This window comes from Camelus bactrianus, chromosome 11 (assembly GCF_048773025.1).
Source record: "Camelus bactrianus isolate YW-2024 breed Bactrian camel chromosome 11, ASM4877302v1, whole genome shotgun sequence".
NCBI lineage: Eukaryota > Metazoa > Chordata > Mammalia > Artiodactyla > Camelidae > Camelus > Camelus bactrianus.
Window position 1 is genome coordinate 16,779,316 of NC_133549.1, and position 26,557 is coordinate 16,805,872.

The 26,557-nt window shown below is 61.2% G+C and overlaps 1 protein-coding gene across 5 annotated transcripts in view; it reads right to left on the minus strand.

Annotated features, from left to right (window-relative positions):
- The window catches only part of INPP5A (inositol polyphosphate-5-phosphatase A), a 158,036-nt gene that overhangs the window by 31,359 nt on the left and 100,120 nt on the right, over positions 1–26,557 (minus strand). For all 5 annotated transcript variants that reach the window (XM_074373342.1, XM_074373339.1, XM_074373341.1 and 2 more), the window contains 5 exons: positions 26,098–26,161; positions 18,998–19,101; positions 12,988–13,040; positions 11,330–11,449; positions 2,294–2,378 (listed from right to left, as the gene is read on the minus strand). In XM_074373342.1, coding sequence (XP_074229443.1) covers positions 2,294–2,378; positions 11,330–11,449; positions 12,988–13,040; positions 18,998–19,101; positions 26,098–26,161 — 426 coding nt within the window. The remainder of the gene's footprint in view (positions 1–2,293; positions 2,379–11,329; positions 11,450–12,987; positions 13,041–18,997; positions 19,102–26,097; positions 26,162–26,557) is intronic.

Sequence of the window (26,557 nt, forward strand, 5' to 3'; positions counted from 1 at the left end):
GGCGAGGGCCCCGGAGGGGAGGCTGGTGTGCACGGTCCTGGCCCCCTGGAGAAACAGCTGTTTGTGAGAACTGTGTACTGAGCACGGGACTTCAGGTGCTTCCTTATCTGTGTTGTTTGTTGGGAAAGCGATCAAGAGAAAGGGCCCCATGTCTTCCTGAAGGGAGAGGAGGAGGGACCTGGGGAGACCTGACAAAAGCTGAGCAGCCCATCAAACACCAGTGCTTCTGGTCACCCGGCGTCCTGGGTGACTTTCAGAGCAGCGTGCAGTTCCCAGAGGACTCACAGCTGCTCCCCAGACGGGCAGCCCTCCAGCCCGAGGTGGCGGAGTTTGGTTTCACAGCCATGCTGCTCGACGGAGGCCCGGGCTGTTACCCAACAGGGAGTGTGCAGCCCCGGGAGCACTGCCTGCATGGCACGCGCACGGCCGCTCGCACTCGGGAAGGAAGAGGGAACCGTGCCTCTTCAGGAGCCCTGGCTGTGCCACCCCCACTGCCGTTGCCTGCGCCACAACCTCCAGGAGCCAAACGCCAGCTCAGTCCCCGCAACAGACACCAGACCCTGCCCCCCCACCCCCGCCAATCCCGGCCTGAGTCCAGAGCCTCCGCCCTTTGCCATGGTGTCTGATCTATGAGGAAGAAAAGGCCACTTTGGAAACTTCCCTGACCTTTCCTAATGTGCTGGCGGCTGGCCGGTCACCACGGCCAGCTCTGGTCTTTCCAAGGCTCCTCTCAGGGACCCTCGGGGTGAGCGGGGGCTGCTCTGGGCAGAGCAGACTCACTGGGCCAAGTACCAGCCAGCGTGACCAGTTCTCACAGGCTCACGGCCTCAGGAAGGGGAGGGTGAGTGAGAGGCCTGGCTCCCTGTGCCCCCAGCATCTCACATGGGCAGGTTTCAACCAGACGGCACCGCACCCGGGGTCTCCAAGGGCAGAACCCATGGGACCTTGGACCCTGATGACTGATCCAAACTCGAAATGAGGAAGGAAAAGCCAGCAGAACCAGAGAAAGGTTTACTGTCCTCAGTGGAACCCATCCGTTTACTTGAAAACACTCTGAGCGGTCAAAGCCCCCTGCACAGGTGCCCCTCTGGTCAGAGCCCCTCCACACACAGGTGCCCCTCTGGTCAGAGCCCTCCGCACAGGTGCCCCTCTGGTCAGAGCCCTTCTGCACACAGGTGCCCCTCTGGTCAGAGCCCTCCGCACAGGTGCCCCTCTGGTCAGAGCCCCTCCGCACACAGGTGCCCCTCTGGTCAGAGCCCCCTGCACAGGTGCTCCTCTGGTCAGAGCCCTTCTGCACAGGTGCCCCTCTGGTCAGAGCCCTTCTGCACACAGGTGCCCCTCTGGTCAGAGCCCCTCCGCACACAGGTGCCCCTCTGGTCAGAGCCCTTCTGCACAGGTGCCCCTCTGGTCAGAGCCCCTCCGCACACAGGTGCCCCTCTGGTCAGAGCCCCCCACACAGGTGCCCCTCTGGTCAGAGCCCCTCCGCACACAGGTGCCCCTCTGGTCAGAGCCCCCCGCACAGGTGCCCCTCTGGTCAGAGCCCTTCTGCACACAGGTGCCCCTCTGGTCAGAGCCCCTCCGCACAGGTGCCCCTCTGGTCAGAGCCCCTCCGCACAGGTGCCCCTCTGGTCAGAGCCCCCCGCCGCCACTCAGTCTCTAGAGGAGGGAGGGTCACTGGCTCCTGAGGCCACTGCTTGGAGAGGAGCACAGGGAGCCCGGGATCCTACTGCTGTTTCCACCAGTGCACGCCCAGTGTGCCACGCACTGGGCAGGAGCCTGCCTCCCACACCCAGGCCTGGATGGAGACGTGCACCTGGGGCGGGGCCCCCTCTTTGCTGCAGCCCCAGGGGAGCTGGGGAGGCACGACCACCGTCCCAGAGCCGAGGAGCTGTCACACCGCTGTCATGGAGAGGCTGGCCCTGCGCGGAGGAGGCCACGCTTCAAGGCTACGTGGCTGGGATGGTGGGGGTCCGGGCCAGGGTCACACCTGCACCTGTCACTCAGCAGGGGCATCACCCCAGGGGCCTGAGGGTCACACACGTGGCCCCCAACTCCCACAGCCGGGAAACCTGGTCCGCGCAGCGCCAGGCAGGAGCCAGCCAACCAGCCAGCAGTACCGAGGGCCCCCGGCTCACCTCACCTCGGATAACGCCCCTCTCTGACAATAAGACCTTCTTCGTTAGGAGTTTGTCTTAAAAGAACCAGCGAGTAGGATGGCGTGAACACTCCAGTCAATGGCCTCACTGCTGCTTCCGGACAGGATTGAACACACAGTGGAAGCCGGGGCGCCTACCTCCACCACGGACTTGGAATCCAGTCGGAAGTTGAAATCGCCAAACACGAAGTAGGAGGCCTTCTCGAACCTCTGGTCGCTGATCCTGGAGGAGAGAGGGGAGGGGTTACCAGGTGTGCTGAGCCCACCCACCCGCCAGCCCGCATCCGTCCCACGCCCTCCCCACACACGCGCTTCCTGCCGCGGAAGACAGACTTGTCCGGACTCTACCGTGGACCCAACTGCATGGAGGTGTGTGCGCCAGCGCGGCCCCTCGCTGGGTGAGAACCACAGCCACGCCGGGAAGGAAAGGGGCGGGAAAGGACTCAGAGAAGTGGTGGGGAGTTGGGGGGACTGGGGGGGTAGCACGTGCAGGGGACGCACGACACCCAAGCTGCTCTCCCCGGCCCTTGGGTGGCTCCTCCCGGTCAGTGGGGGACACTGAACTTGCTCTCCAAGTGTCCCTCGGGGATAATTTCAGTTACAAAGTAAGAGCAATTCCATTTTTTTACACCAGGTACTGCCTTGCTCAAAAATTCTGCCCATGTTTTAAATCAATCACAATTCATTTCACAAAGATTTTTCAACTGAAGAAGGCAAACCCAGCAAATGTCGGTCAGTGGTTATGTCGGCAGCCCCCTCACAGGCCTCTCCTCCCGGTGACGGTGACCAGGCTGGGAGCACCGCTCACCCCGACCCTTTGCCCACCCGCGCAGCAGCGGGAGCCCAGGCTGGGCCCGGGGTAGGGAAGAGCACGCCCATCACCGCCAACTCCAGAGCAGAATGAGAACCACTGCTGACAAGACAGCTGCGTGAGAGCCGTGGTCCGCGAGCAAGGAAGGTCTGGCGAACACAGTCCCCAACCTCCCACGCAGCTGGGGCTGCAGACGGCGTGGGGCTGGGGGCCAGGGCAGCCTGGCAGACCAGACGGTGCGCGAGGATGGACTTTGAGGAACTAAATGTTATCGGGTGGCAAAGCCAGGGGGCACCGTGGCCCACGTGCACCCCAATCCCTCTGGCTGGTGACCTAGAAACCCACGAGCCGCAGTGCAGGCGGGAGCGGGCACGCCGGGGTGTGGGCGGGCAGGGCTGCGACACTGGAATGACAAGGCAGTATGGTGAGAGGAAGGTGACTGGGTCTATTTATTTATTTTTACAGGAGGCACTGGGGATCGAACCCAGGACCTTGTGCCCGCTAAGCATGTGCTCCACCACTTGAGCTATAGCCTCCCCCCATGACAGGGCAATATGACAAAATTTAGGTTTTTATGACAGAACCACAAGGTTGAGTGGGAGCGACACAGTGGCTGTGTTTCCAGCGTCCTGAGTGGGTGGCGCCTCCTCCAGGGGACAGTCGCATCCCCGCCGTGCGTGTGGCAGCCTGGGCGCCCTGCCCGTGTGGCCGCATTGGAGGGGATGCAGCCCTGGACGGCGAGCAGGCCGCCCCCTGCGCCCGGAGCCTGCGCTCCCTCCTGCTTGCACCTGCCTGGCTCTTCCCGCTCTGTGCCTTCTGCTGCTCTGACCTCTTCTGAGACGGGCGTGGCGACGCTGGGTTCACGGCACCCAAGCCACACACAAGCCTTGACTTCCACACAGGTCCCCCGCCCCGACCCCGGCTGCTGGTGCTTCTCCCGAGGCCGATCCACAAGTTCTCTCGTCTCCAAGGTGAGTCGCGCCATCAGCCTTTAATCCATCTGGAATTACGCGTGAAGCAGGGATCTGAGTTTATGGATTTTCCCAGCGTCGATCGATCCGAGCCATTCCCTCTCATGCCCCCCTCGTCCCCGAGCTCGTGCAGAGTCCCTGAGTCACACCGGTCTCTCTGAGACTCTGTTCTTCTCTGCAGACGTCTGATCTATTCCCAAACACTTCCCACTAGCAGGACTTTCTATAGGGAAGCCCTTCTTGTTGAAATTCCTTTAAAAACCACCTCAGCTGTTTTCAAGTTTCTCTTGCATATTAATGACTGTATCATCTTGCTAAATTACAGGAAGTCTCATTACCTTTTTAAATTGGATTAACTCTCATACACTTGAATTTGAGGAGGAAAGGACGTATTGTAACAGACTGTTATTAACAGTGAAGATGACCAGAAGTTTCACTTCTTTTGAAGTTACGTCTTCCTGCAGAGGACATACTGCCCAGAGATGGGACACGGGGCACTGGCAGGGACACCGGTGGGTCAGCCCTGCCTCGCCCACATCACATACACACGTGTGGCATGTGTGTACAGCTGGCCCTTGGACGAGACGGGGTGAGGGGCGCCAGGCCTCCACTCGGCAGCAAATCCACGTATAGCCCAGAGTTGGCCCCAAATCCGCGGTTCTGCGTCTGCAGATTCAACCAACCGCAGCTGTGCCATCCTGCGGCGTCTCCTGCTGAAAATGCAGTGACCCATGCAGCCTGGACCCATGCTGCTCCAGGCCAGTGGTCTGCGTCACGATGCAGGTGTGTGGTGGGTGTCAGCGCACATGTCACGTGCACACATGTGTGGCGTAACATACGTGTGTGCCTGCAGCCCAAGTGTCAGGTCCATTTCTGATCAAGTGCCCCTCCGTCCCATGAGCCTGAGGGGACGAACCCAGGCCGAGGACCCTTCGCAGAGCAGGGGCCTGCCCGTGCCCGCCAGCTGTGGACCAACTCTGTGTCCGCTCACCCTCATCACGTCGGGCTTTAACGAGCGCACCATGCTCAGTCGCGGCCGCCACACCGGTCCTGGGGTCCCCGGGGTCCTTGAGGAGGTGACAGAAGACGGAGGTGAATCCCGCCTGGGGGCCCAGGGTCCCCACAGCCAAGAGTGGCTCCCGCGATGCCTGCAGGCACGTCAGCGCCGCCGTCCCCTGCTGCCTGTGGAGCGGCGCCCAGCGGACTGACTATCTCACTGCCATGGGCAGGGAAGGAAGTTACAAGAAGCATGAGCAGCTGACACCGGAGTGTGTATTAAGGAAGCAGCGACTGTTTGGCTAATTAAATGGCAGACCCTACCTTGAGGCAACCTCCTTTTTAAAAAATGACAAATTTCAGATTTAGTTTGGGGCTGAATCAACTATAACAGCTCTGGCGGTCCGGAGGGAGAGCACGCTGCGTCGCACAGCCTCTTCCACAGCGTGTCCTGAGTCTGGTGATGCCATCGTTAGGGCCTGTGCTCCCTGCCTGCTCCTCCCGACGTGAGGGCCTTGGCCCATCAACAACAAGCCCCACCCTGAAGGGCGGGAGACAGAGCAGCGGGGGGGGGGGGTGCCCCAGAGCCTCTGCTCCCCCCCACCCCCTGCGCACTCACTTCTAATTTCAATATAGCGCCATTTGGGCCAGGAGGAAAGAAGAGTTGCTTTAAAATTAATTACCTTGTCAGGAGCTATTATGATTAAAAAGTAGTCCCCATCAATACCGGGGGCCTGATTCAAAACGAGAATCACAAGAAAGGCCGCAAAGATCAATGCTTCAGGCCTTGAGAACAGCCTCCGTCCTGACGGGCGATTCCGTCACATGATGGACACCACGCAGAGGGGCCGCGGCCCCCCCCCATGGGGGGGAGGCGTGCCGACCAAATATTTGAGGGCACATGTTTCTATCTAGGGCGTCTGCCCACTGGCCGTGGGCAGGATCAGACCTTCACCCCAGGACTGGGCGTCAGGCCAGTGAGGGGCTGGCGTGCCCGGTCGGCTGGCACCAGGATCCTTCCTGTGTTGACTTTAACTGCGGAACGTGGTGGACACTGACAGACATCTGAGATCGGGCAAGGCCACATCCTCAGAGCAAAACCACGCCCACAGAAGGCGACTGAGACTGGGCAGCTGACCCCAGAGTTCAAGCTGCCCTTCGTCTGAAGCGTCTGACGGAAGGTTCATCACGCACACCTAACTGCCTTCAACAGACTGATGTCATGCTTGGCTCCCCGCCTACCCGCCCAGTGCTGCCCTGGGCTCGGGCCTGGGCGGGCAGGCAGCCCCCAGGTGGACAGTCATACTTTGTTGTCCCAAACGCACGTGGGGCAGAGAGTGGGGAGGGTCCTGGAGAAGCAGAAAGGCTTCTGTCAGCAGAACCTGAGCCAGCGCCGGGCGAGCTGCCATGTCCCTCCCGCGTCAGGTGAAGTGACTTGCCCACCGGCAGCGAACAATCAGGGCACCACGCGCCGTCCGGCCCAGGGTGTCCTGACTTCCCCAGCACGCTGTCCTGGCCAGGAATGCGCACGCCCCTCCAGCGGGCAGGCTGAGCCCAGCACAGGTGACACTCATGTGGGATGGACCTGGGGAAGTCGCAGCACGCTAAGGCCACTGCCTGAGGCAGTGAGAACAGAGAGTGAGCTGGGCCAGCCGTGTGGCCAAGGAGACATCAGTGACGAGTCCGGGCCGTTCCCACGAGCTCCCTGGTGACTGCTCCCCGTTTCTGAAACTCCCTCTCATCTCAGCCGGCTCGTGGCCAGCACTCGTGGCCCACGGGGCACTGAACCATCTCCCACACTCCCCTGATGTGACTTCCGGGAGACGGGCCCTAAGGAGGTGATGAAGGTTATGGGGTCACGGGGGCCCTGGTCCTCGTAAGAAAGACACTAGAGCACCTTCTGTGCCGTGAGGACACAGCAACAGGGCAGCCGGCCGCCGTCCAGCCGGGGAGCGGGCCTTCCAGGCCCGATCACGCGGGCCCCGTCCGGGACCTCCAGCCCCAGAGCTGTGGGAGACGGAGCGGTGGCTGCAGCTGCGGGTTTGCGGGAACCTGCCGGGCCTGCGTTTCCTCTCTGCACACCGAGGCCGCTGCCTCTGGAGGTGGGGCCGGGGCAGGAGGCACTTCTCAACCGCTAAGGCACTCCGCCAGCCTCCACAGGGACAGACTCCTGTCGGTGACCCCTCCCTGTCAGAACGTCAGAATGCCTCAGGGCAGAGCTGCCGGGAGCCCCCCCCCCCCCCCCCCGCCTGCCTCCATCAGCAGGTGCTTTGATGCGTTCTCTCAAGAGCGTCACAATGTTAAATACACATCTTCTTCAGAGGCCACCACAGCCAGAGGAGCGGAGCAGAACTTCAGCCTCCTGGGACCACTCGGGTCTCCACTTAAGTGGCGGAGGAAGCAAGACTGGGGCACTTAGAAAGCCAGGGAGCCTTTAAACCTTCGATGCCAGCAGACACCGGACACAGTGCTCAGGAAACACAGACTACTCCGTGTTCACAGCCTGACCTTTAGCAAAACCCTGAGCCACCCCAGAGGAAGGCCAGCAAGACGGCTGTTGGGTGTGGGGTGGGAGGGAGCTGCCCTGAGGGACACAGTGCAGCACGGACGTGACAGCCAGGAGCACGAGCTGCAGAGGGAGGCACTGGCGCCGCCATCCCCACGACCCTGCAGAACTTAACCTAAGGTGCTGGCGGAAGCCCGCGTGCCCCGAAGGGACACGATGCAGACCCGGGACAAAACACAGCACGGCGCACGCGCCAAGCCCGGGGCCGGGGCGGGAGTGAGCGCGCGTCCAGGGAACACAGGCCCGGGCTTGGGAAGGGACCCAAGAGGGTCAGGACAGAGAGCAGGGGTGTCTGGGGCACCCCCGTGTCCTTCCTGAACAGAAGGACGAGTGTGGAAAAGCACAAAAGTGCGGCTGCTGAGTGGAGGGCGGGAACTTATGCCACCGCCCTCCACACTGGCCTGGGTGCTCGGGTTAGCTTTCAGTAAAGGACACGTCACAGAGCCACGGCCACCAGAGCTGTGAGGAACCGTGAGCTCACGGACGTCACACACATCCTCCCGGGGGCCGGCCTGCCTGCCCAACGCTAGGAACACAGGGGAGCCCAGAGCCCTCAGCTGAGGAGCGCGGGCCTGTGCTGCCCGTCGGACCTGGGACTCTCATGTCCGTGCTGGGCCCCATACAGACACAGGACACCCAGGCACTGGAGGGCGCAGGCTGGAACCAGGACAGGGTGCGGCAGCCGGCTCCCCAGGCCGTCGGGCGGGAGGCGAGGTCAGGGCGGCCAGCCAGGCGGGGCGTCCCGGTGACCTGCACCCGGAGCAGGGAGTCAGCCTCCGCCTGGAGACCTGCGGCTTTTCTTCTGCTGGCTGCTCAGCGAGGCGAGCTCTGGGAACGGCCGGGAGAGAAACCCTGAGACTGGGGTCTTTGAGCAGCTGACAGCTGACTGATGACCGCCCGCAGGACGACAAAGGGGCCCTGTGTGGCGGCCGCATCACACCGCCTCGCCCTGGGAAACTAATTGCTCGGAATTGTTCCGGGCAGCATTATTTTTCTGGCAATCATTTTCTTTGAATGCCCAAAATGAGCGTGAAACAACTCTTTTGACTGGACATAAAAGTTAAATGTCCCAATGTTGATCAAATTAACTTCAGCGCTGTGACAACGGACTGTATTTGTGAGGAGATACTGGTGGGACAAAGGGGTGCTTTATGCCCAGATTTCACAGTTGTGATGTAAAAACGTTCCTGCGAACCTGGCCGGGCTGCATTTCAAAGGGGAGACACAAGAGCCCTGTCACTTGTGGAAAAAAAACCTCATTTCACAGCAGAAAGCTTGGGCGACTCCAGGAAGGAGTGTGTGAGCGGAGGTGTCTGCCCCTGTTCACCGCCCCAAACGCTCTCCAAGACCGTGACCGCCGGCCTGGGAGAGGGCCCTCCCCACGGGGGGCGCAGAGGGGCAGGCGGCCCCCACAGCCCAGCCCTCGGCCCCGTGGAGGGTCCGAGCCACTCCTCCAGGCAGATGGGACCCCAGGCCCTGCGCAGGGGCCGGGACAGCCGTGCGGCCGCCCACTCCCACGTCTCCGAGCTTAACGCTCCTCGCTGATAAAGGGGTTTGTCTCCTTTTAACTTGTAAAACGAGAGGCTTGAAGTAAAATGTTCACTGCACGAGAAACATCAGGATCATCCTTGCAAGAAAAAGCCCGGTGAGCCCACCGGCTGCCCCTTGCCAACACTGGGAACGCTGTTTTCCGACGCCCACGTGGGTCCGCCCACGATGCCGGCGCCGCTAACAGGTGCTGCTCGGAGCCTCGGCTCGAAGGTTACACATTCCAGATGAGAGTTTCTCTCTCGGGTCTTTTTAAGTAAGCTTTGAAGTTTGGAATAACCTCAGATTCGCAGGAAAGGTGCGAACGCAGCACCAGGTGCCTCTCATTTTAACCCGAGCCCCCCCGCCCCCCTGCCCCCGGCTCGTGGGGCCGGCGTGCCCCCTCCCGGCCTGACCCGGCTCCGAGGGAAATGCGGCCTGCAAAGCTTTACAGGGGATTAAGCCAGGAAGGCGGGCCGCCTTCGGAGCCTCCTCGCCGTCTCCCCGCGTCCACGCCGGCCCGCAGACAATGTTCCCAGAGGTTCCCAGCGCCGTGAATGGGGCACTGTTGGTGGCAGAGTCCATTCAAAGGGCCAGCGTGGCATTGTCCTCCCGGTCGGCAGCGCAGAATGCAGTCTGCTGGTGGCTGCCAAAAGGTTAGCTTCCGCGATGAAAGGGCGCCCGTCAGTCACCGCACTGCAGAGCGGCCCTTTGTGCGGGCGGCCGCCCCGCGCAGCGGAGGTCCGGATCCGCGGCTGGCTGTGCGCCCCACAGGAGTGGCTCATGGGAACGCAGGGCCGCAGGGAAGTGCCGGACCCCCCGCCCCTCTGACGGCCTGACCGGTCCGCGAGACCAGCACCCCAGCCAAGCGGCCCCAGGGAGGCAGGTCCGGCCGCTGCGAGGTGGCCCCTCCGGGGAGGGCTGCTGCTGAGTCTGCTGGAACCGCACCCCTCCCTCCCCCTGAACTGAGGCAGCTGTTCCCACCAGCACCGGTGCCCCCTCCCCCAGCGCTGTGCCAGCGGGGGCGGCGCTGCAGTTGTGACAACCTGGGGCCTCAGCACAGACTGGGTGATGCTAGCACCTGCCCCCGGGAGGTCTCGAGAGACAGCGACCAGTGGATAAGCCGCCCAGAATGGCAGTCCTGGTCAGCTTGAGGGGACAAAGCTCTGGGCCCTACAGGTGCATGTGGGCCAAAGCCTCCGGCGTCGGGCCGAGAGCAGGTTCAGGCTCGGGTCTGCCCGGCCCCTCCACCGCCTCGGACGCCACTCACACCCCAGCCTGGCTCCATGCACGCCGGGAAGGCGACGTGAGGCCAAGCCCTCGGTGCAGGAGTAGCCGCAAAAGCTAGCAGACCCCGCAGCCCCGTCATGGGAGTCCTCCGCGGGGTCCTCGGGGTGGGCTGGGACGGGCTGAGGGGCCTGACCTCAGGGCCCCGGAGGTGGGCTGACAGCCACCGCCTCATCCGCACGGGGACACGCTCCCCGCCTTACCCCCGTCCAGAGCACGTCCCGGCCGAGCACGTGCACGGAAGGGACAGGCACAACTCAGGGCCCAGGGGGCGGGAAGGCGCTGGGCTGAGAACTCAATTGAAAGGGGCGGGGAGGTGAGCCAGCCGGGCTCCAGCAAAGGGCTCGTTTGCAAAACAAGACCAAACGCAGCCTGTTAATTGGGTGTGTGGGGCTGCTTTTCTTTTCCAGATGACAGCGCCTCAGCGCTAACCCCAGGGAGGGTCAAACGAGACCACTGCAGACAGACAGAGGGCCCCAGAGGGCCCCGTGGGAGGGTCCTGAAAACCAGCTGTGATGGGGTAGGGGGGCTGGGAGCCTGGGTCGGAGGCGGGAGCAGCTCCACCACCCTGGAGACCACTGAGGCTGACTCCCCTCTGACTAGAGGCCCCCGGCCAGATCCAGGAAGCCGGGCAGAGCGAGGAGGGAGGCAGTGCTCACCCGGGCTGGCAGCAGGAGCCTCGTGGAGCAGACCCCATACAGCCGGCTGCTCCGAGGGGCAGAGCCTGGGAAGACCCCAGGAGCTCCGGTCTCTGAGCTGAGGCCGAGGAGATGCTGCAGCTGAGCTTCGTCTGCCTCGGTCCCTCCTCCCCCAAAACGGAAAAGCAGGTGAGGCCACCCAGCCTTCAGCATGTCTGGGTGGGACCTCGTGAGCCTGGGGCGGGGTCGGCGTTTGTGCATCCCCCATGGGCTTGACCTTTGCAAGTTTCGTATTTTTGGTAAACAGGAAAAGGCAAACTAGGAGAAGTGGCTTTGAAGAACGAGTGTCAGTCCTCCTGGAGGCGGGCGGGCACCTACCTGTCCAGCACGTAGCCCAGGGCCTTGCGCCGGATGCCCGAGTACACTGAGGGGCTCGTCTCCCAGGCCACCAGATTGGACGCATCGTGGAAAAGGTGGATGTTCACCAAGTCAAAGGCACTGCAGGGACAGAGGAGGGGCTCATGGCGAGGGGCTCAGAGGGGCTGGCGCCGCTGGGTCACCCAGGGCGGCCCCTACGCTGTCCCCCTGGCTCCCAAGGGCACCCCGCATACCCGTCCCCCTCAGCCGCACCAGGCTGCCCAGGGCATGTCCTCCTCTGGTCAGAGAAGGACACACTAGACCCTGCACGCAGGCTCTCAGTGTTACAAACACAGCAGCTCAGTGGATGGCAAGGGAACTGTTTCTCTAAAGCAAAGAACTTACACACGACCCCAGAAACTTCCTTCAAGCTGTGGGCCAAAACGGGGGGGGGGGGGGGGGGGGGATGGGGGATGGGGGAGTCACTTCCCCAGGACTCGGCTCCCTCCTGGGTGGCTGGTGGTGCAGCCTGGAGCCACCCCTGTCCAGCAGCGCTCACTGTAGGGGGACCCCGTGACATGGGGGCACTGAGTGATTCATTTCACTCCCAAGAAGAAGCCCCTAGCTCACAGAACCTGGAAAACCCTTGGGGAAACAGCAGGGCACTGTTGGCCTGGCTTCTCAGGGAGATGGTGAGGCCGGATTCAGCCCAGTCAGCCTCCCCACACCCCAGGGCCCCTGGGCATCGCTGGGGCATGTCTGCCACACAGTGAGTGGTGCCCTGGGGGCACCCCATGCCACCCGCAGAGTTGGGACCACTGGGCCCGAGACCCAGCGGGACACATCTGCAGAGCTGGCAGCAGCCCCCTGTGCCCTCCCACGCCGCGCCTGGGCCTGCGGGACTGACCACACAGGCTCAAGCGGGCAGTCGGGTCCTGGAGGCTGCAGCTGGCTCGAGCTCCCTCCTGCTCTCTCATGCTCTAGGATCCCCGTTCCAGGGAGCACCCCAACCCTCGAGGCCCCAGTGAGGGGCCTGTGTGGACATACATAGCAGGGGCAGCTGAGGGCCCAGCTGCAGTCAGCCAGCGTCTGGACAGCCCTCTCCCCAGGGCCTGCAGGGGGCAACACCCCTACTCCAGCCACTCCAGGACCTCGCTGTGCAGACCACAGCCTTGGGACCAGCAGGGCCCAGCCACAGGTGCTGCACGCAGGTCAGGACAGCAGGGAGCAGTTTTCAAGGGTTCCTGTCCCGGGAGAAGACAGGCGTGCACCATGGAGGGTGCCCCACAGGAAGGCCATGCCTGGGGTCCCCAAGTCAGCAAGGGTCCTGCCTCACCTGCGCTCCATGCCCCACAGAACCCCACTTCCTGCAGCTGGATGCAGCGCAGTAGGACTACCAGAGGGAGGGGTCCGGGGAGCCCTGCACCAGCTCTTGGCTCTCGAGGGGGCTCCCAGGGAGGAGGGCAGGGGCAGGTGGACGTGAGCACCAGAACACCGGCGTTACAGGGACCGGGTGACAGTGCTCTGTGCCATATGGCATCACCAGAACAAGGAGGGTCAAGAGGGGAAGGTAGGGTGGGCAGCCTCTGATGGACGTCCAAGCCACACACCACTTGTGCCCAGTCCGAAAGGGGAACGTCCCGGGAGTCAGGCACAGGCAAGGACCACAAGGGACGTACCAGTCCGCCACGCACCACCTCGTCCGGATGAAGCCTTTCCTCGACCACTTGCACTGAAAAATAAACAGGTGACACTTGTAAGCGGCCGACAGAGAAGGAGGGGCCCACACGGCTCCCACGCAGTTGGGGCGCCTGACATGCTTTTCCAGTCGGATGAGGTCAGCTGCTCTCTCCGCGCTCAGGGCGCCTGCTGGCTCCCCGCTCCAGCTCAGCCACAGGCAGGAAGGGGCCGAGGGACAAGGCCACCACCGTCCTCTACCCACCACTGCCCAGGCTGGAGAGAGGCCCAGGGACGCGGCCAGCCCAGCACGTGGGGAGCCTGGCTTGGGGGGAGGACGCCAGGGCGGCAGCTCTGCAGGACGGGAGTGCAGGGTGCCCTGGGGACAGTGCGGGGGCCACGTGACAGGCTGTCAGGCCTGGCAGGTGACAGCACGTGCTGACGGGGACGGAACTGCACGCGGCCCCATGGAGGCCGCTTCCCGCAGGGCCCTCCCCCAGCGGTGCTCCAGGCCTGTAGTCTCGTCGCCCGAAGAGAACCTCGTGGGGCCCTACAGACAGAGAGGGGGTCAAAGGAACCCCACATTAACTTCTGCTCCATCTTCTTATCCTCTTCCCCCAAGAAAGAACCTTACTTGGAGAGCCTGGGAGAAGGGTCACTGAGCACCCCCACCTGGTCTTGCTGTTCACGAGAGGACAGAGGGGGCACGTCCCCCACTGGGCTGGCACCTGCCCTGTCCTGGGTCCATGACCACCCTGCCCCCTGGTGCTCACGCGGGGCAGGGTGGGGCGAGGTGGGAGGAAGGGGTGTGGCCCACAGCCCAGCAGGACGCTCCGTGAAGATGGATGCTGTGGGTCAGGCTGCCTGACTAGGGAGCCGCTGGACCCTGGGCCACGGAGCCCTGAGGATAGAGACCGGGAGACGTCGCAGTGACCCTGGTGCCCTCGTGCACGTTTGGAAACCAGAAACCATGGCACAGGGCAGCCCTGACTCTGCTCAGGGCGAGCCTCCGGGAGCAGGGACACAGCCACAAGCCCCAGAGTAGCCATGCGGGTGGCGGGTGGGCGCACCCACTGGAGGGAGGCGGGAGGGCAGTGCAGAGACTGGGCAGCGGGCACCACTCACCAGGGGCCAACCACTGTGTCCTGCATCCCCTGCCTCGCCCAGCCAGCCCTTCGCAGAAACGGGCAGCGAGGAGCTCACACCCCAGCAGGGACGTCCGGGAGGCTGCTCCCAGCCAGCACCAGCCCCTGCCGGCCCCCGCTTCCCCAGGAGGGGCCCTGCACCAGGGGTCAAGCCGGCTGTCCCCGCCCCCGCCCCTCCTGGACTCTAACCAGAAAGGCCGGGACACCTGAAGGATGTGCCTCTGGGGCTGCATCACCAGGCTCCGCCCCAGGCACGGCTGTGAAGCCCCCGCACCTCCAAGTGCACACCACCCAGGACCCCTCCTGCCACAAAACCAGTCACTGGAGGAGGACTTCTTTCACTCTTCACTCTCAGAAGCAAAAACTTCCCAGCTCCCTGGTGGCTCCTTCCCTCCTGGTCCCCCCAGCTCACCAGACACCAGCCTCTGCAGCCGGCACCCACCCCACCCCACACACCCTGCCAGGACAGTCCCGGACTGACTACACACACAAGGTCCATTTCTCCCGCGGGGACTCAAGCTCACAGGCTGGGGTCCCCCGGCACCAGGAGTGAACACGTGCCCTGGGGGCACCGTGTGGCCCAGTGGGGAACAGGCGAGGACACTGGCCCCCCACCTCCATCCAGAGGACGGAATCCACTTTCCAAACTGCTGGACCCTCATTCCCAGGCTTGGACCTTGAGGTCTCAGGGATCACGACCGGGGCCACACTGGGGTGTGGGGTGGGCAAGAACACCCCCCAGGCACCAGAAGGTACAGGCAGCTTTCCCACCAGGTGACTGCCCGCTGTGGCTTACCCACACACTCTGCCTGAAACACACACGCACAGGGGAACACTCACCCGCCTGCGTAAACACACGCTGTCCCGCCTCCCCCCACCGCTCTCCTGGCACGCGTCTGGGGGGCACACAGATGGGAAACCTGGGGCCTCTGTCATAGGTCCTCATGCTCGACTACACAAGCGCGCATAGAAGTTTCTGGACATAGACGCTTGTTGCAGATGGAGGTGGAGTGCGTACAGGGTAGCGGGGCCTCCTCGAAGGTCTGACTCTGCGCCTTTCCGTCTACGTCCCCAAGCTCTCTGGTCATCGGCCACCTTCAGAAATCATCCAGGGCTCCAGGCGACCGCAGAGGAGATGGTAGTGGCCGAGGTGCCCCCGGGGGTGCCCACCCCAACCCTGGGAGAGGTCACCACCGCTGGAGTGAAGACCACGTCACGTGGGGGGGGAGGCTGCCGCATCGTTCACCTTACAATATTAAGTCTCTGCTCAGATCCCTTGTTAATAGGGTTCCTTTAGCCAGGAGATGGATTGCGAATACAGGCGGTTTCATCTACTAAAAGACGGCATAAATCACAGGGAGCAAAGGCAGGCTGCGGGAAGGTTATCAGCACACAGCCTCCCCGTGAAAGGCCCGCTTCGGAGCATTAGTGGAATTAATTCATCTTTCATAAGAGCTTGGAGCGGTCCCTGTGATCTATGGTAACAACCAATTTCTCACTACGGGCAAGAGGAAAAAATGCCTTGGCCCTGATCGACTACACAAATCTGCTTTTTAAAAATGGTCTCACATTATCTGGAGTGCTGCTCCCAGAGGCAGCATTTGAAACCCATGTCGAGCCCAGAGAACCTATAGATCAGCAGGGAGAGCTTTGTTAGTTTTATATGCAGTGGCTGGGATTATCTGGAATCACATTATGCTTCCATCATGGTAATTACATTTAGATTATCCTTAAGTGACGGTAATAAAAGAAAGAGAAATCGGTTTTAGACTAATTCCCTCCCCCAAAATGTGTTCAAACAAAGCTAAAGGACGGTCCCGCGGGCCGGCAGGAGGGCAGGGGCCGAGCTGCCCCAGCGCCACCCCAGGCACCACGGTCCCCCCAGGCCACGCGAGGCAGGGGCCGCCAGCAAAGACACGGACAGTCAGTCCCAGCAATGGCCGTGGAGTTCGACACACCTGAGAAATGTCTCACTGCTGACAGAACACGAGAAGCATTTGTGTTTCTCAGTGAGATTTTCCTTCTGTTCATCTATCAGGATGCAAGGAAGACGGGCGCCCCCGGACACCCGCCGCCAGGCCCCGGGCCGCACGCAGACGGCGCGGCTTCCAGCAGCAACATCACTTTGGGCCAGGGCCCCGGGGGGTCCCCTAGTCCCAGCAGCACGCTGCTCTCCAGTCGGGGGACCAGGGTCCACCCGGTGACACCCCAACCCCTTCCTTCTGGAGCTGCATCCCCCTCTGCCTGCGGGCGGGAAGTGTGGCCCCGGAGCAGGTCCGCGGGCAGCTCCGCCCCCTCACGTCTGCCCCCCGGAACCAGCCAGCACCTCAGGAGGATGCACACTGGCCACCCTAGGCCCCTGCCCAGGGAGGGATGGAGGCCGGAGCCTCAGGGGGCAGGGGGCGAGGGGCTGGACACTTTCTCTGGGAGAAGCTGCCTCCTCCGTGGGGCTCCCTTCTGCCCACACAATGACAGGCACAGAAGCCTCTTACAGCTCTTGGCTGACGGACACTGGGAGCCTCCGGTGACCCTAGCTCCCGAGGCCGCAGGTGCAGGGGAATTCTGGAGTCCCTGGTGAGTACCGAGAGGACAAGGGACCCGGGTGGGCTGTGGGAGATCCCGGGGCAGCCAGGCCGCATGGAGGGTCCACTTGGTGCCGGGTCACCAAGTGCGCCGCCGCCCTCGGGGGCCAGCGCAGTGGGATCGACTTCCCAGGCACCAGGCGGCCTCTGGGTGGGCAGCAGCCTCAACTGCTTGGGGGGCTACCTCAAAAGCCCTGCTCCCAGCCCGCGTATCCTTACACCACACAGCCCGGGTCCCTGGGATCGCTCTGCCCGGCCCTGGCTGCCCAGCCCCAGCGCTGACCTGGGTATGGCCGGCCTTGTGGCCTCCCCATTCAGCCCTGCCTTCCCTCCCAGGTGCCTGTGGCCCTCACCGTCCTGTGTCCAGCTCTCGCCACGGGCCCGCCGCCCACCCTGTGTCCCTCCCAGTTGACCCGTCAGGCACTGACTCCCCTGGGGCACCTCAGCCCACCCTCAGGTCAGGTGAGGGCCCCCACTGGGCTGGCATTAGACCCCTGGGTGAGGAGGGAAGAGCCAGGGTCACCTGCGGGTCTCCAGCCCAGTGGTGGGGGAGGTGGGCAGGCCCGAGGGGAGCCTGGAGGCTTCTCACTCTGTGGGTGCCGGGTCATCGGCCTGAGGAGAGCCAGGACCCTGGACATCGGCAGTGGGATCACGGGACCCTCTTTGGAGAAGATGCTTAAGTACCAGAGCTCAGGGCTGCCCCAAACTGCCCCAGGGGACCTCTTTCCGCTGGCTCTCCCACTATAAGGTGCTGGCATCCAGGAAGGGCCGAGCCCCGACCTTGTGGTGTGCAGCCCTGCCCCCACCCTGGCTTCCCTCCAGCTCGCACTCCTTTCACTGGGGCCCTGATCACTGTCAGGCCGAGGTGAGTGCACACCAGTGCCGTCTGGATGGGGACTGGGACCAGGAGACCAGCAGGAACTGAAACTGAGTTCTCAGCCCTTGTCCTATTCAAGGGGACCTCAGGCCCGTCCTCCTGCTGGACACGTCCACCGGCCGCAGGGCTGAAATTAGGCCGCATCGAGGAGGGTTCAGAACTGAAGCCTCTGGAACTTCCCGGCTACTGCTTCTCTGACCTTGGGACGCAGCGAGGGGCGGGTAGGGGGAGCGGTGCTGAGGGGCAGGGACAGTGGAGGCCGGGGGAGGCCAGGACAGGAGGCGGGCCCCTGACACCGCGGCCTTGGCTGGGGGACAGTGGAGGAGGAAGCCGCGTCCCGGCATGGAGACAGTGCCCATCCTTCACAGAGGCGCTGCAATCCCGTCCCTCCAGGATCAGGTCATAAAGCAAGTTAATAAAGTTGTGGCCTTGCTGAAATCAGGAGGGGCCCCTCCGCTGAGCGGCGGGCGATCCTCAGGCAGAGGGGACTCGGCACAGCCATCCTTCTTGGGGCCGAGAGCCTCCTCCTGACAAGGAGGCGGGCCGCGTGCGGACACCCAGCTGCCCCACCTCAGCGCCCAAAGGCTTCAGTCACAGTCCACATCCCAGCGTGATTCAGGCACCGAGAGCCGGGGAAGCAGGGCTGAATCATTCAGCAACAGGAGACTCCAAAATGCTGGCTGTTAATAACATTTACTAAAAACACCAGAACCCAAAATGACGTATGCAGTGTGACGGCTCATAAAAATGACAGAACTATCCACAAGCGCAGTAGAACCCAAGGGAAATACGTTCAGGTTTCTGATTAACTGTGTCTGAGCAGGGGTGAGAGACGATCCCAGGGCCTTCCCTCGCCCGGAGCAGGTGCGCGGGGCAGGCGTGGGGGGCGCACGGGGCCCTGGCTCCAAGCCTGCAGTTGTGTCTCTTGGCGGCCATAGCCCCACACTGGCTTCATCTGTGAGAGTCGGGGGCTCACACCAGCACTCTGGGGGCAGGGAAGACCCCCCATGTGCCATGGTCCCGCACACCCCCGCTATCTGGTCATATAGTTTCACAGGCTGGATCGAGCCGCTCACACCAAGGTTTGCTGGGAGGACCCAGCACACTCCAGGCCCCAAATCAACCAATAATTCTTTTTCTACTTTTGGGGAAGGTTCCTTTGCCTGGAAACGAAGATTAGAAAATTTACCTATGATGTAACAATAAACACCACGGACCCTCCCAGGCCTCACGTCAGACAGCCCAGAGGGGCCCGCACGGGTTTCAGGACCTCCCAGGAAGACAGAGCGCTGGAGGATGACAGCCACCACGGTGGGACCCCCACCACGCCCTAAATTCCACCTCCAACGTGGCCGCTCGGAAAGTGAGCGCGCTGGTGAGGAAGCGGCCGGCAGGGTGGGGCACGCACCTCGGGGAAGTAGTCCTGCGGAAACTTCTCTTTTTCCAGCATGGGCGTGCTCTCCAGCGTGTCCGAGTAGATCTCCTTCCCGGTGACCTTTTTGTACTTCTTAGCTAGAAAAGAGTGGAAGAACCCTGTGACCCAGCGCCACAGCCCCTTCAGCCAGCTGAGGCCACCTGGGGTCCCCCTTCAGCCAGCTGAGGCCACTGGGGTCCCCCTTCAGCCAGCTGAGGCCACTGGGGTCCCCCTTCAGCCAGCTGAGGCCACAGGGGTCTCCCTTCAGCCAGCTGAGGCCACCTGGGGTCCCGGTCCCACCGGAGCAGCGAGGGAGGCCTGGGAGGAGGGCCTGACGAGGGCCACCGACCCCAGTCTGGCCAGTTGCTCCTGGGGACACGTGTGCCTCATAAATTCCCACCCCACGACCTGGAACCTGACAGTCCACTTCATTATCCCCTGAGAGCTTCCAGCCTGCAGATTTACAGGGGCTAATTGGCATCCTCTGTTCAAACTGCGGCTATATTTAAAAGGGCTATGGAGTTACCGTTCACTCCTGCTTAATATGAATTTATTTAATAACATCGATTTTCTCCTCGATCCAGCCAACATCACTCACGCAGTGAAGAGGAGTTCACGTGGGGCGGGCGGGGGGAGAGGACAGCCAGCAGGGCACTCGGGACCAGCGCCCCCCACCCCTGCCCACGCTGGCCTGTCCAGTGCCCATGGGGGGCCACCTCCCTTCACCTGGCAGACCCGCTGCACACAGGGCCTGGTCTGGTCCTTTTACAGCCAGGCCTCGGGTTGTTTGTTTTCACAGACCGATATCCCTATGTCCATGGTGGGGTTTAATGAACAAATGAATGGATGCATGAGTCTGTTCCTCCAACCCTCACTGGGCCTGGTGCGTGGAAGGCTGCCAGCTTCCCCCCAAGATATGGGGCGGGGAGCCTGGGCAGCAGGTGGGCCAACCAAGACCGCCATGGGGAGATTCCAGCCCAGATCGTGCTGGACGGTCCGCACCAGCTGCCGGCCCACATCACATGTGTCCCTGCTCCTGGGCCAAGAATGCCTGACTTGGGGGTGAGATTCCTGGGGTGTCAGGAGATCGTTGGTGTGTCCATGGGGGTCACGCTCAGGTCCCATGAGCAGCTCCACCGTAAGTTTCTGGGGGTACCGCCCACCCCATGGGCCACTGACGTGGGTGGAACAGCAATGATCAGACAGGGCAGGTCTTCTCAGTGACTCGGGGGCAGGGGGCAGAGCACACGAAGTAGAGCTGTCTCCCTGTACCCACTGCTCCTCTGACCCTCCGCCTAAACCACGGAGACGAGCCACGGGGACGACAGGTCCCCCGAGAGCCCCGCACCCGTGAGGCAGGAGGCTGGTGCCCGGGGAGGGGGTACAGGCTTGTGTAAACAAACAAGGGACGCCGCCAAGCTGTGACCCATTCATAACCCCACCTGCGGCGTTTAATCACAGGAGCACTTACTGTAACCGCCCATCCGTCTCCGCACAAGGACAGCATTTATCAAGCATCACCCGCAGGCGGCATCATGATGGGGAGGTGCACCGCTGTCACGGGCACGGCGCATCCAGAGCTCCCCTCCCCGAGGCGGCAGGCCACCTAGACTCTGAGTGGGGAGCTGACCTCTCCGGTGGGGGGCCACAGGCCCATCCCGCACAGACGCCACCTGCTTGCCCCACCAGTGACACGGCAGCCCTCACACGGCTCCGGCCTGCAGGGTGGGCTCCCACCTGCCCGGCCCCCTGCCCCGCTTCTCACCAGCTCAAACAGCCCTTCCAGGCTCCTCCTGCACCGGGTGGCACCAGGATGTCCGCTGAGCGTTGTGGGGCCGGGGCCAGAAGCTGGGGACACAGACAGCAGGCACGGCCTCAACCTCCTGGGAGCCCTGAGGACACGGCCACGGGAAGCAGACATGGGGCCCGGAGAGGGGACACAGACTGACACGGGACCTGGATGCTCCTGAGTGTGGCCACCAAGAGAGGCCTAAGCGGGGTCTTGCTGGGGAGCGCCTCCAGGAAGGGGGAGTGCCCCTATGGACAGAGGACGTGCCCCCGCCAGAGGGTGGAGGACGAGCAGTGCCACCTCGGGGGAGGTGGAGGGGAGCTCTGGAGCAGGGCGGAGCTGACAGCCAGTCTGAAGCCAGGAGGGCGGCCTTGGGCCCCCACTCGGCCTCTGCACGGGGCAGGGGGTGCAGGTGAGGGTTCAGCCCCAGCAGTGGCTGGCCTCTGCCCGGTTCCACGGGACACCTGTGCTCCTGGCCAGCCCCCTTGTCTCTGGAAGGGGCAGGGTCAGGCATTAGCACCACAGCAGGCGGCGCCACCTGATGGGGTGCGGCCTGGGCTGACCTGGGGGGGGGGTCACCGCCTGCAGGGGGGTTATTTATCCGACCTTCTGGAGCCCCCCTTCACTAACAGCCGTGGCCCAGCTTGAGTTCCACTGAGAATAAAGGACGTTCTCTCTGAAGGTCTGCTCAGGATGGGCTTCCTCGAGGCAAAGACCGTGTCATCACTGCAGCGCCCAGGGACGTCCTCAGGACAGACGCAGGCCCCCAGGGTGCGGGCGGGCGCAGCGCAGCCTCGCTGGTGCAGTGGCGTCAGTCTCTCTGACTTAAGCCATTCTCACAGGGTGCGGTGGTTTTCACTGTCGCTTTAGGTGCAGCTCCCGGACGACACACGATGCTGAGTACCTGGTGTTGCCGTCCATATATCTTCCCGGGTGAGACGCCTGTTCAGACCTTGGGCTCACTGTCCAGTTGGGCTGTTCCCGCTGCTGAGCTGTGGGAGCTCTCTGTGTGCTCCGGACAGCAGCGCTTCATCTCATGTGTCCTCCGAGAGCACTTTCTCCGGCCTGTGGCTGTCTTATTCTCTTAACAGTGTCTTCTGCAGAGCATGAGTTTTCAGTTTTCATGAAGTCCAACTTACTGACTTTTTCTTCCAAGGACCATGCATTTGGTGCTGTATCTAAAGCTGTCACTAGCCCAGGGTCACCTGCGTTTTCTCCCACGTCGCCACCCAGGAGTTTTATAGTCTCGCATCTTACGCTCAGCTCTGTGACTCCCTTTGAGTGAGTCTGTGAAGGTGTGAGGTCTGCGACTAGACTGAATCTGGGGGCCTGTGACTGTCCAGCAGGTTCCAGCACCAACTGTTAAAAACACTGTCTTTGCTCCACTTTGCTGCCTTTGCTCCTCTGTCAAAGGTCGGTCGAGTGTGGACGTGTGGGTCCACTTCTGGGCTCTCTGTTCAGTTCCAGGGATCTACTGTCTAGTCTTCCACCGACACCGCGCTGTCCTGACTGCTGTGGAAAGTCCTGACGTCGGCGGGGTCCGCCCTCCGCCTTTGCTCTTCTCCTTCAGGACTGTTCTGCCTGTTCTGGGTCTCCTGCTTTCCCTTAGAACCTTTAGGCTCAGCTTGCCGGTACCCACAAGACAGCTTGCTGGGACTTCGGTGCTGTGCTGAATATGTAGTTGGAAAGACCTGACGTCCTCAAATTCCCGAGTCTTTCTATCCATGAACATGGACTGTCTGTCCGTTTATTTAGGGCTTCTTTGGTTTCTCCCATCAGAGTTTTGTAGTTCTCCTCACGTAGATCTTGTACACATCTGGTTAGACTTATCCCTAAGGACTTTTTGTGTGTGTGTGCTACGGCGAATGATACTGGGTTTTTCATTTCAAATTCCAGCTGTTCGTTGCTGGTACGGAAGAAAGCCTCTGACATGTGCGTCTTCAGTCATATCCTGAAAACTTGCTTCTGGTGACAGACTTGCTGCTGTTGCTGCTGAGCTGAGATTTTCTATGTGAACGTGTTATTTAAGAACTAAGGCAGGCACTCCCACCATTAAGTTTATTATATACTTTTCTTGTCTTACTGCATTAGCCAAGATTTCTTGAATGAGGCTGAAGACAAATGCTGAGAGTGGACATCCTCACCTTGTTACTCAGAGAAGCATCTAGTTCCTCTCCACTACGTAGGATGTTAACATAGGCTCTGAAGATGCTCTCTGTCCAGTTGAGGACATTCTCTGCTATTCCCAGTTTGCCGCACGTTTCTACAAATGGGTGTTGGATTTTATCAAATGCTCTTTCTACATCTACTGATAGGATCATTTGATTTTCCTTCCTTAGCCCATTGATGTGATGGCTTCCATTAATTGATTTCTGAATGCGGAACCAGCCTTGTACACCAGGATAAATCTGAATTGGTCCTGGTGTACAATTCTTCTTGTCCATTGTTGCTTTTAAGCTGCTAACATTATGCTGAGGATTTTGCATTTTATGTTCACGAGAAACACTGGTCTGTATTTCTCCCTTTTCGTGATATCTTTAACTCGTTTTGGTATTAGGGCAATGCCGGCCTCACAGAATGCATCAGGAAGTTTTCCCTCTTCTTTTGTTTTCTGGAAGAGACTTCAGAGAATTGGTATAACGTCGCCCTTAAATGCCTGGTGAAATCACCAGTGAAACCGTCTGGCCTGACGCCTTCTTATGTAGAAGGTTATTAATTATTGGTTGAATTTCTTTCAATAGAGAAAGATCTATTCACATTTTCTAGCAAGCCTTGAGTGAGTTTTGGTAGACTGTCCCTTTCAAGGAATTGGTCCATATAAGGTATTAAATTTATAGGAATAGTTTTTTTCTTAAAAACCTTTTTGTCCTTTTAGTGTCCACAGGATCAGTATGGACAGCCCCTCTCTCATTTCTAATGTCGGTCGTTTGTGCTCTTTTCGTTGTTGTTAGCTCGGCTAATGGTTTGCCAATCTTATTGATCCTTTCAAAGAACCAGCTTCTGGTGTCATTAGTGCTCTCCACTGAGTGTCTTCACTCCCACTCACCTGTGCTCGGTTTGCGTGCTTTCTTCTCTCCTGCTGACTGCGGGTTCAGTCCGCTCTGTGTCTAGTCTCCAGTGCAGCAGGAAGGCTAGAGGAGGCCAGAACTGTCTGTCTCCCTCCCCCTGGTTAGGCCCTGATCAGACGCCAGCGCTCTGGGTTCTGGTGAAATGGTTTTTCCTGAGGGCAGGCCTTTCAAGGAGAGCAGAGCGCTCTGGGCACGTTTCAAAACACTGCTCCCCCCTCCCTCACTAGAGGCGCATGGAGACCTCCCTTCACACTCATCATGAGAACATGGTGAGGGTCCTGAAGGTAAAGCCCAGGACAGCGCAGCCCTCAGGCTGGGCCCCGGCGCTTCTCCTACCAGCTGCCCGCACTCGGCCCCCAGCGTCACACAGCCTTCCTTCAGTGTCCAGACCAGCGGCCCCTGCGGTGGTCCCCGCTCCCAGGAGGCCCAGATTCTCCTCCGCTTTGGGGGGGCATCAGTTTGCCCTGTGACCTTGCTTCTCTGAGGGGTCTAGGGGATCTATTTGCAGCCTGTTTGGATTTTTTCTCATCATGAGGATGGGACTGACAACTTCCAAGCTCTTCATGTGTTGGACCAGAAACTGAAAGTCCCTTTCGTCCCTTTTCCTCTTAAATTTCTGAGTAGGAACCAACGTGTTAAAATTCAGGCTATCTCTTTCTAAAATTCATTCCAACTTATCACAAATGCTGGATTGCTCTTGCTGTAACTCAGTTCCAGGCAGAAGAGCAAGGGCAGCCCGAGGCCCCGCCGGCGCCCGCGCTGTGGGACAGCAGCCACGCCCGCCCTGCGCACGCAGATGCAGCGGCGCTCACAGACCCGGCAAGCCTCCCGCCAGGCTAGCGAGCTCGGGGCGCGGCCGCCGACTGCCGCATCACAGCTCCTGTCTGCGACAGCAGGGCCGGCCCACTCCACCGTGCGTCTGACATGCACCTAATAATGCACAGGTTTAAGTGAACTGTGGGCTGGCCAGGCACTTTATGACTAGTCCGACTTAGCAATACAACACGTATACAAACGGTGACCTGCAAACGGGAGAAGTTCAGCAGATCTGGTAGATCTTTAAGCTGGAGGTGCAGGTTTATTAGAAACATAACCCGTTTTGCTTCCAGCTTCACCTGGGCCTGCTGTGTTTGCCCGTCCCTGTCTGCTCCCAGCCTGCTGCACGCGAACACGACCTGCAGACATCGGGGGTCCGGCATGAGATAGTGGGGAGAGCAGCCCGAGCCCGGGCTCCCGCCCCGTCTGCTCAGCCACCCCAGGCTCCTCAGCAGGAAGCCAGAGGCTGTGTCTCGAGCATCAAAGAACCCCCAGGCAACAGGGCAGTGAAGATCCCCCCTGCCGGCTAGAACCCTGCTCTCAACGTGGATGACATCACCTCTCAAGCAGTCTGGAGACGATGCTGGCCCCCAGCCTTGGGGAGAGTGATCTGTCTCGAGTGAATGAGTGAGTGGGGACGAGTCTGAACAAACCGACACGAGTAGCTGCCCCCAGTTCTCGCGCCCTCAGTGGCCTTTCTGATTAACGTGACCTGGCTCCACAGCCCAACATGGGGGGCTCTGAAGGACTCTATGAAATACGCAGAGACAGCGGCACGCGGAAGGTCAACACGCAGACTCCGCAGACCGGACGGGCAGGCACTGGGACCCCTCAGGCCTGGGGCACAGCCTGAACTCCCCCGAGTCAGAGGACAGAGGCGAGGGCTGTGCCAGGAGACTGGGGGGGGGGATCTTCTCAGCACAGACACGTGGTGTCACCCATTAGACATGGGCTACACTTCCTGCTCTGCTGCAAACACACCCCTGGCCCGTCTCTTCCTGAAACACGCCCTCCTCCAGTCGCGTTTCTGTTTTTCATTTTCTCACGTTTGACAGGAGCCCCGATACAACATACAGAGCCATCTCCTTCTCCTCTAGCTCCGCTTCTGGAGAGCCGGAGCCCCCACCTGAGCCTTGTCCCGGGAGCGGGGGCGGCACGGATGGCAATGGGGCGGGACGGCTAGGGGGGTGGTCCAGGGCAGGCCTGTCATCTTGGTTTCAGAAACTCCAGAAAGCCAGGGGTTCTAATGATTCCCCACTTAGTGACTGCAGCAAACGACTCGATCAGACCCAGAGCACACGGCCCTCTTGCAGGGGCACTGGGCGGAGGGGTCCTGGAGAAGCCAGACCAGCGGGCAGGGTGCTGGGGTCCCCCAAGACAGAAAACTCCAGGAGACAGCAAAGGACAGCATGGAGTCTTACCTTTAAAGTCAAACTGGTAGATGTTTTTTAAGGATTCGTGAAGAAAATAAAAACTTCCTAGTGCCTGTAGAGCAAAAAGAGAAATAAGTGAGACCCCAGGAGAACATGCCTAAAGCAGCTTCGCGCGATGGGCCGGAAGCTCCACTGCACGAGACCAAGACTTTAACTGCCTGCAGCTTAACCACAGCCTGAGACTCGGGATGTAACCACACACGTCCCGACCCCGGGGGCCGTCAGCTCCGCTCCTTGCCAACACCTCCCCCACAGACGCCGGCCCGCTGTCCCCCGTCTGCTGCACGGGCTGTGCGGCGCAGCGGGCAAGGGTCTGGGCGGAGAGGGACTGGTCCCGGGTGCGGGACCCCCGGCTGTCGCGGCCCTGGCTCCCTGGCTCCCACCTGCTCCACCAGAGCCCCGCCGTCCTCCGCGGGTCCAGCCCCTCGCTCCTCACCCTCACGCCCCT